We start from the raw sequence: 10,476 nt of genomic DNA, 5'->3' as shown, positions 1-10,476 counted from the left end.
TGTATCTACTAGAAGAGTTGCGCGAATATTATTGTATTTCTATGGATAAAAACAGAAAATAACAGAAATAACCACTAAATTCGCAGAAACTATAAATAATAAAAAAAAACTGTGTAAATGTGTAAAATAAACAAAAAAAAAAAAAAAACATAAATAAACAATGCCTAGAGTCATTATGAAAACCAAATAAAATATAAAAAATATATATATAAATTACTAATGAATGCATAGTTTTTTATTTATTTATTTTTTCCATTACTTATTATCATTTCTGTTTATGGACGGACGGACGACTAGTCAACGAATTTACGGACAGACGGACGGATGTTATAAGTTTGTAGTAAATCTATGAATGATTGCTTATGTTTTTGTTATTATACAAAAAATATAAATATTTTACGGTTAATTTTTTTTTTGCAATACAAAATACTATTTAATTTTTTTTGTATTATGTATTATTATTAATTTAAAAGTTTTTGTTAACAAAGTTTTAACAGAAAAAATAATATAAACAAACTATTTTTAAAAGAAAGGAAAAAGTTCACATTGAGAAATGAAATACAAGAAAGATCAACTCAAATTTTTTGAATATTAGGGTTCAAAAACTACTTTCTTACACCGAAAATTATCCAAAAAAACCAGAAGATATCGGTAACACACAAAGATAAGAACTTAGCTGTAATCATTGACCAGAAATTGAGGTGAAGATACCACGTAGAGGATAGGATCAACAAGGCACATCGTTGAAATGGGGTTTCAGTCCTACTATTAGGGTTCTATAAATCGACTTTCCAATAATCGACTTTTTGTCGAAAAAAAGTTTCAAAAAAGTCGATAACTCGAAAAAGTTTTAAAAAAAGTTGATAACTCGAAAAGTCGAATTTGTATATAAAAGTCGAAAAAAGTCGGAAATAGTGGAAAAATCGAAAATTGTCGAAAAAAGTTGAAAAAAAGTCGTAAAAGGTCGTAAAAAAGTCGAAAAGTTGAAAATAGTCGGCAAATGTAGGAAATGGTCGAAAAAAGTCGGAATATGTAGGAATGTGTAGTTAAAAATAGTCGAAAATTCGAAAAATCGGAAAAAGTCAAAAAATGTCGGAAAAATTCGAAAAGTTGAAATTAGTCGGCAAATGTAGGAAACAGTCGAAAAGTCGGAAAATGTAGGAAATAGTCGAAAAAAAGTCGAAAGAAGTCGGAATATGTAGGAAATAGTCAAAAGGTTAAAAATAGTCGAAAAGTCGAATAAATTCGAAAAATCGGAAAAAGTCGAAATATGTAGTTAAAAATAGTTGAAAAGTCGAAAAAATTGGAAAAATCGGAAAAAGTCGAAAATAGTCGAAAAGTTGAAAATAGTCGTAAAGTCGGAAAATGTAGGAAATAGTCGAAAAGTCGGAATATGTAGGAAATAGTCAAAAGGTTAAAAATAGTCGAAAAGTCGAATAAATTCGAAAAATCGGAAAAAGTCGAAAAGTCGGAATATGTAGGAATAAGTAGTTAAAAATGTAAAAATGTAGGAAATAGTCGAAAAAAGTCGAAAAGTCGGAATATGTAGAAAATAGTCAAAAGGTTAAAAATAGTCGAAAAAATTCGAAAAATCGGAAAAAGTCGAAAAGTCGGAATATGTAGTTAAAAATAGTCGAAAAAGTTCGAAAAATCGGAAATAGTCGAAAAAGGTCGGAAAAAGCCGAAAATAGTCGAAAAGTTGAAAGTAGTCGGCAAATGTACGAAATAGTCGGAAAATGTAGGAAATAGTCGAAAAAAGTTGGAATATGTAGAAAATAGTCAAAAAGTTGAAAATAGTCGAAAGTCGAAAAAAAATTCGAAAAATCGGAAAAAGTCGAAAGTTCGGAAAAAGTCGAAAAATGTAGGAAATAGTCGAAAAGTACTTATTTTTGTTTGAGATGCTCAAAAAGACAATATTGTTTGGTTGGAAATAAGTTGTTAGTAGAGTTATTTATAGAATACTTATAAAAAAAATAAAAAGTCGACACAGACAGGGATTGAAGTCAGTACTATCCGTCCAAAATTTCTTTCCTTTGAAAGAAATGTGAAATAAAAAAACATAAAAATTTCAAAAAAGACCTTCTCCAGCTCTCCAAATATTGACTCTAGGACAAACATTTTGAGAAAAAAGTCAAAAACTCTTAAATAGTCGGAAAAACTCGAAAACAGTCGAAAATAGTTGAGAATCGAAAAAAGTCGCAAATAGCCAAAAAGTCGAAAATAGTCAAAAGGTAGGAAAAAGTCGAAAATAGTCGAAAAGTCAAAAAAGTCGGAAATAGTCGAAAAATTTAAAAAAGTCGAAAAGTCAAATAGTCGAAAAAAGTCGGAAAAAGTCGAAAATTGACGAAAAAGTCGGAAAAAGTCAAAAGGTCGGAAAAAGTCGAAAATAGTCGGATATAGTTGAAAAAGTCGGAAAAAGTCAATAAGTCAAAATGTCGACTATTTTTAAAATGCTAAAAGTCGACTTAAAATGTAAAAAGTCGACTTTTCGTTTCAACTATAGAACCCTACCTACTATAACAAATGTGCTTTATAAAAGTGTAATCTACACCACATAGAGGATAGGATCAACAAGGCACAAGGCATGAAATGAGTGCTTTATATAACAAATGTGCTTTATAAAAGTGTAATTAGAACAATTCTAGCTTATGCATCAATAACTTTGTGGACTTTGTTGGACCGACAGCCAGAAGGCAATTAGGGCGATATCAAAGTAGGTCTGGGCTTCTATATTGAAGATCGAGAAACAGAAATATACCACAGTTTACAAAAAAAGGAAATTTCCGCACAAACCTGAAATATGTAAAAAAGAACAAAATTTCAACAGCCTCCAAACCCCCAAGCGCTCGAGCTGGATCCGCGACTGATTTAAACTATGGGTGAGAGAATCCCACAAGGCTGCTTGGTAATGAAACGATTGGCAAAATCCCAAAGATCATATGGGGTGACCCTGACGAGAGCAAGATAAGGAATAGCCTCAAAATGTACAAGTCTGAGATTAGTATGATGTTAAGTATTCTGAGTAGACATACAGGATTACGAGAACATCTATACAAAATTGGACGAGCGGATTCAGTTCTATGGTTCAACGCGAGGTCTAATTATTCCAAAGAAAGACCGATGACGTATTTTACATTACCAATTTATAGTTCCGGCAGACTGGAGATATTGGTTGCTCAGACATCAAAATTGGTAAATTTCATCAATGTAACATACACCGGGAAAGGGGGCTATTATGAACCTATAATTTTGAAAATGGGTAAAATAGATTAGCCTCTTGACTAGTCTAAGATCTATTCTGTTAACATGTCTATACATTGTTGTTGTTATTGTAGCAGCTGGCTAGGTTGACAATCCTTGGTCATTGTTCTTTGAACTTCCGGTGCGAAGAACAGATTGTAGTGGGAACGGGTCAATAAACTGTCAGATTATTAGTCCTCTCCCTAAGATAACTGCTTATATTTTACGATCAAGTACGTATCATATCTATAAGAGTATAGATCGGAAAAAAAGTAGTCGGACTGTAAAATATCTGGACTAAATGGCGAAACTTCCCAAAGAAATTCTGCTGAATAGTTTTTAGCAAGTATTGACCGGGAGTTGTCATGTTGTTATATTAACCTCTATTCGGCATTACGATTACGTTCAGTTACACTACGATCGAAAATAGGTACGATCGTAATTACGTATTTTTATGTTGTTATTTTAGTGGCGGAGCTTCGTTTCGAACTGTAGAATACCCAAGTGTCCAAACGGAGACTATTTTGATTCGAATTGAAATGCAAAATAGGGGTGATTTTACTCTGTTATATTTGACTGCATATTCTTGGTATATATCGGTCAATTATCGCTTTTAAAGGTTCATGCTGCTTAAGTAATTTAAAGTGATTTAGAAACTCTTTATTAAGTTTGGCAACAACCGTAATGCTCCGATTCCAGTTTGTTTTGTCTCGAATGGATGATCTTTGTCTATCGAATCAAAATCGCTACTTTTCCATCAATTGCAATTTCCTAAAAGGAGAAAAATTGTTAGTTAAGAGATGTCAACCTACAACCAACTGTATATGTAAATAAACTTCTTTGTAAATAAAAACAAGTAGGAAAGTATAGTCGGACATGGCCGACCATATAATACCCTACACCATGAGTATATTTTTAAAATTTTTACTTTTTATAAAATTTTTATTTTTTATAAAGAAAGTTTTATGTTGAATATTACCAATAATTCCAAAATATTTAAGCAATTTATTGATAAAAAACTAAAATTTCTAAATGAGGCTTTATATAGGTCAAATATGGGCCGATCCTCGGTTAATTTGGCAAAAGGATATATTTCTAAATAACAGTTAGTTTTGTTGAGTTTCATTGCGATACAAATGGTTACAAGTCAATTTTAGACGTTTAAGTCATTTTTTGAAGGGGGGTTTGTATGGCTAGGGTCAAATATAGGCCGATCCTTACGAAAATCTGCAGCGTCATTTATACTTATAAAAAACTTATTTGTGCCAATTTTTAAAGAGATAGCAGAATATTTGACGTAATTATGGCATAAAAAGTTCAAATCGGGAGGTACGGTTGTATGGGGGCTAGGTGAAATAATGGACCGATTTCAACCATTTTCAATAGGCTTCGTCCCTGTGCCAAAAAACATGCTTGGTCCAAATTTCATCAAATTATCTTGAAAATTGCGGCCTGTACCTTGCGCACAAGGTTTACATGGACAGCCAGCCAGCCAGCCAGCCGGACAGACGGACGGACGGACATGTCTTAATCGACTCAAACAATGATTCTGAATCGATCGGTATACTTTAAGGTGGGTATTGGACCAATATTTTTGTATGTTACAAACATCAGCACAAATTTATAATACCTCCCCACTATAGTGGTGTAGGGTATAACAAGTCCTCAAAAAATATGTTTTTATTTTTAAAAATTTCTACTTTAATATTCACACTTTTGCCCAATGAATGAAAACTGATATTAAATGCAAACATTATTATTTATTCATGATTATTATTATTATTGTTGTTGTTTTCCGTAAAAATATCAATAATTGACAAAATATTTGGAATATTTTTTGTTGTTTTTGTTTCTAAAAAAAAAGTTATAAGTCCTTTCTTTAATGATTTAATTAACACCTTTAAATTTTATTAATTTATTATTTTTATTTTGATATAAATATTTTTGTTTTTTATTTGTTTTAAACATTTGTATCTATTTATTTTATTTATCTAGCAAATTCGATCCATCGCCCGATCTCATTGTGTTCGCAAATGAATAAAAGAAATAAAACGTTTGTTTATTTGTTTTTCTGTCTCCGTTTGAATTGAATCGATTATTAACAAAAAATACAACAAATATTGCGGTAGTAATTCTTTAGAAATGACAGGTGCCGGTATTGTTGGTGGTCACTGGTGGGGTCTTATTGTCTTTATTGATTTAAGAGTATTTTTTTTGTCATTTTGTTGTTATTAATATTTTCAATTTGTTTGCAAAATTGTTTATTAATTTGTATTTCTGTTTTATTTGGTTTCTTTTTGTTATTAATTATTTGCATTTTTCTTAAAACGTTTGTTTTTGTTTCTACATGCGTTCATTTGTTTATTTAATTTGCTCTAAAGCGGAGTTGTTAACCTAGACCCAACTAGTGGTGTTGTGTGTTTTGTTTATTTTTGGACCCAACTTTTGGTTTGGTTTTATTTATTTTATGAACGACCTTTAATTGTTGTTTAATTAAAATAATTTAAAATTGAGAAGCATAGGTTTTTTTATTCGGCCATATATAAATATTGTACTGATTGGGCCTAATTTCATTTGAATAGTTTCGTTATTCTTAAAACAGGTGTTAAGATACGTTATTTTGTGCTAAGAGAATTATTAATTAAAAATGTTTGTATCATAATTAATAGAAGTACTGATTAAGAACCGGTGGAGAAGAAATAAATTAAAATAACAAATATATGATGTGAAATTCAAGCATTTGATGATCTATAGTATAGTCTATAGTCTAGTCTACTCTACAACCTAGTCTATAATCTAGTCTATAGTCTAGTCTATAATCTAGTCTATAGTCTAGTCTATAGTCTAGTCTATAGTCTAGTCTAGTCTATAGTCTAGTCTAGTCTATAGTCTAGTCTAGTCTATAGTCTAGTCTATAGTCTAGTCTATAGTCTAGTCTATAGTCTAGTCTATAGTCTAGTCTATAGTCTAGTCTATAGTCTAGTCTATAGTCTAGTCTATAGTCTAGTCTATAGTCTAGTCTATAGTCTAGTCTATAGTCTAGTCTATAGTCTAGTCTATAGTCTAGTCTATAGTCTAGTCTATAGTCTAGTCTATAGTCTAGTCTATAGTCTAGTCTATAGTCTAGTCTATAGTCTAGTCTATAGTCTAGTCTATAGTCTAGTCTATAGTCTAGTCTATAGTCTAGTCTATAGTCTAGTCTATAGTCTAGTCTATAGTCTAGTCTATAGTCTAGTCTATAGTCTAGTCTATAGTCTAGTCTATAGTCTAGTCTATAGTCTAGTCTATAGTCTAGTCTATAGTCTAGTCTATAGTCTAGTCTATAGTCTAGTCTATAGTCTAGTCTATAGTCTAGTCTATAGTCTAGTCTATAGTCTAGTCTATAGTCTAGTCTATAGTCTAGTCTATAGTCTAGTCTATAGTCTAGTCTATAGTCTAGTCTATAGTCTAGTCTATAGTCTAGTCTATAGTCTAGTCTATAGTCTAGTCTATAGTCTAGTCTATAGTCTAGTCTATAGTCTAGTCTATAGTCTAGTCTATAGTCTAGTCTATAGTCTAGTCTATAGTCTAGTCTATAGTCTAGTCTATAGTCTAGTCTATAGTCTAGTCTATAGTCTAGTCTATAGTCTAGTCTATAGTCTAGTCTATAGTCTAGTCTATAGTCTAGTCTATAGTCTAGTCTATAGTCTAGTCTATAGTCTAGTCTATAGTCTAGTCTATAGTCTAGTCTATAGTCTAGTCTATAGTCTAGTCTATAGTCTAGTCTATAGTCTAGTCTATAGTCTAGTCTATAGTCTAGTCTATAGTCTAGTCTATAGTCTAGTCTCTATAGTCTAGTCTATAGTCTAGTCTATAGTCTAGTCTATAGTCTAGTCTATAGTCTAGTCTATAGTCTAGTCTATAGTCTAGTCTATAGTCTAGTCTATAGTCTAGTCTATAGTCTAGTCTATAGTCTAGTCTATAGTCTAGTCTATAGTCTAGTCTATAGTCTAGTCTATAGTCTAGTCTATAGTCTAGTCTATAGTCTAGTCTATAGTCTAGTCTATAGTCTAGTCTATAGTCTAGTCTATAGTCTAGTCTATAGTCTAGTCTATAGTCTAGTCTATAGTCTAGTCTATAGTCTAGTCTATAGTCTAGTCTATAGTCTAGTCTATAGTCTAGTCTATAGTCTAGTCTATAGTCTAGTCTATAGTCTAGTCTATAGTCTAGTCTATAGTCTAGTCTATAGTCTAGTCTATAGTCTAGTCTTTAGTCTAGTCTATAGTCTAGTCTATAGTCTAGTCTATAGTCTAGTCTATAGTCTAGTCTATAGTCTAGTCTATAGTCTAGTCTATAGTCTAGTCTATAGTCTAGTCTATAGTCTAGTCTATAGTCTAGTCTATAGTCTAGTCTATAGTCTAGTCTATAGTCTAGTCTATAGTCTAGTCTATAGTCTAGTCTATAGTCTAGTCTATAGTCTAGTCTATAGTCTAGTCTATAGTCTAGTCTATAGTCTAGTCTATAGTCTAGTCTATAGTCTAGTCTATAGTCTAGTCTATAGTCTAGTCTATAGTCTAGTCTATAGTCTAGTCTATAGTCTAGTCTATAGTCTAGTCTATAGTCTAGTCTATAGTCTAGTCTATAGTCTAGTCTATAGTCTAGTCTATAGTCTAGTCTATAGTCTAGTCTATAGTCTAGTCTATAGTCTAGTCTATAGTCTAGTCTATAGTCTAGTCTATAGTCTAGTCTATAGTCTAGTCTATAGTCTAGTCTATAGTCTAGTCTATAGTCTAGTCTATAGTCTAGTCTATAGTCTAGTCTATAGTCTAGTCTATAGTCTAGTCTATAGTCTAGTCTATAGTCTAGTCTATAGTCTAGTCTATAGTCTAGTCTATAGTCTAGTCTATAGTCTAGTCTATAGTCTAGTCTATAGTCTAGTCTATAGTCTAGTCTATAGTCTAGTCTATAGTCTAGTCTATAGTCTAGTCTATAGTCTAGTCTATAGTCTAGTCTATAGTCTAGTCTATAGTCTAGTCTATAGTCTAGTCTATAGTCTAGTCTATAGTCTAGTTTATAGTCTAGTCTATAGTCTAGTCTATAGTCTAGTCTAGTCTATAGTCTAGTCTATAGTCTAGTCTATAGTCTAGTCTATAGTCTGGTCTATAGTCTAGTCTATAGTCTAGTCTATAGTCTAGTCTATAGTCTAGTCTATAATGTACACTATAGTATAGTCTATATGTTGGTATGTAGTCTAGTTTGTAGACTAGTCTATAGTCCAGTCTATAGTTTATAGTCTAGTTTATTGTCTAGTCTAGTCTATAGTCTAGTTTATAGTCTAGGCTATGGTCTATTCTATAGTCTAGTTTACAATCTAGTCTATTGTCTAGTTTATATTCTAGTCTATAGTCTAGTGTTTAGTCTAGTCTATAGACTAGTCTATAATGTACACTATAGTCTAGTCTATATGCTGATATGTAGTCTAGTTTATAGACTAGTCTATAGTCTGGTCTATAGTTTAGTCTATATGCTAGTCTATTGCACAAAGACTATAATCGAAGATGTTTATATTTCAGACTATAAGACAATATAAGAATCTATAGTTAATACTAATAAATTCTATAGTTAACACTAAAACTATAATCGAATTTATAGACAATACTCAGGGGGTTACTCCGTATTTCGATTCGAAAGAAAAAGTTTTCGAAACACAATGTATTTAACATACAAATTTGAAATATTTTTCATTCGAATCGAGTTACAGAGTAACACCCCAGCCTTCTATATACTTAAAGTCAATCCATAGTCAACAGTACAGTCGAGTCTATAATAACGATACTATTCAAGATTTCAAAAGCTTCAATAATGATTTTAATTTTCTAAATAAAACACAAGCTTGATTTTAAATGTAAATAATTGTTTTTTTATTTAAATAATATATTTATAGTTTTTGCAATAAATATATGATTTCTAAATATTAATTTAAAATAAATACAATGTATATATATATATTTTTTTTTTAAATACTAATTTTTTTATAACCCCAAAAAAATATTTGAATTATTGCGGGTAATAAAGTTTTAAATATTGAATTTAAAAACAAAACTAAACAATCTACAAATATTTAATTGGGTTATGAATACCATTTTCCATGAAATGCATAAAAAATAAAACTTAAAAATAAAACATTTTATGATTATCACACGAAAAAAGATAACTTATTAACTAAAAATAATTAAATTAAAACATTCAATATGAAATTGCTTTTTTTTTGTTAAATAATAAAACTTAAAACTAAAATAATTTGGTTGATAAAATTTTTGGATGTCTTTGAAATGAAAAAGAAAACTTTTTAATAGTTTCATAAATTTGTCATTTACATGCCCTGACAGGTGGACATGCAGGCCTTATAGCTGGGGAAATTATTTTCGTTGCCATCACAACCACCAAATTTGAATTCAACACAATCTTTCTTTTGGGCATCATAACTCCAGCGTGGTATTAGAGCGCGACAGACACCTTTACGGGCGGGCATACGACAGAATTCTTTGGGTTCCATTTGATTTGCATCTTTAGCACCGGGTACATCATCCAATGACATGGTATCAAAGAAAGCACTAACATCATCGTACAAATCCCATGGTCTAGCCAGGGCTGGTGTCGTATACAGACTCACAATTAAGACGCTGGCAAAAGCCAAATATAAAACACTTGTGGGCACTTTAAAGAACATTTCTAATAGTTTTTCTAACACTTTTAAAATAATAAATTTTAATAATTTCAATTTTATTGTAGTATTTTCAAAATTTTAACTTTCAAAATTTAAAGTTTTTTTTTTTTTTAGTTTTTGTTTTTGTATTGTCTTTTGTGTTTTTAACTTTGTTTCACTGTTGGATTATGTTTGTTAACTGAACATGGGCTGTATGCTGCAAGTGGTTATATACTTTTTCGCCAACATTTCTTTTTGCCATTTTCGATGACGTGCTGCGGTTGTAAGCAAAACAAAACAAAACAAAATAAACGAAATGAAATTAACAAACAAAACGATCGTCAGTCAGTTAGTGAGCCAGCCAGCCAGACAGACACCTTTCGAATGTGTGTTAAACAGTAGAGCATGATGGGTCGTTTGGTCTCTCACTTACAAAAACAAAAATTCCATCATTGTTGTTGGACTTTGTTTGTCTGGATTATTTGTGTGTTTGTGTGAAGCTATGTGTGTTAACGAAGAGTTAAATTAGTTGTTAGTGTTGCCAAAAGCTA

At 30.9% G+C, this 10,476-nt stretch overlaps 1 protein-coding gene across 1 annotated transcript; it reads right to left on the bottom strand.

Annotated features, from left to right (window-relative positions):
- Positions 1-9,539: 9,539 nt before the first annotated feature.
- Positions 9,540-10,098, bottom strand: LOC111680728 (kunitz/BPTI-like toxin). The gene has a single exon (XM_023442417.2). The coding sequence runs from the start codon at positions 9,947-9,949 to the stop codon at positions 9,593-9,595; it is 357 nt and encodes a 118-aa protein (XP_023298185.1). The 5' UTR covers positions 9,950-10,098; the 3' UTR covers positions 9,540-9,592.
- Positions 10,099-10,476: the final 378 nt, after the last annotated feature.

This window comes from Lucilia cuprina, chromosome 6 (assembly GCF_022045245.1).
Source record: "Lucilia cuprina isolate Lc7/37 chromosome 6, ASM2204524v1, whole genome shotgun sequence".
In the NCBI taxonomy this organism is placed as follows: Eukaryota; Metazoa; Arthropoda; class Insecta; order Diptera; family Calliphoridae; genus Lucilia; species Lucilia cuprina.
This window is presented reverse-complemented; position numbering and strand designations above follow the sequence as displayed.

What these genes read in the sequence shown, in the direction of transcription:
- LOC111680728 (XM_023442417.2), bottom strand. Translation starts at nt 9,949, where the DNA reads ATGTTCTTTAAAGTGCCCACAAGTGTTTTATATTTGGCTTTTGCCAGC.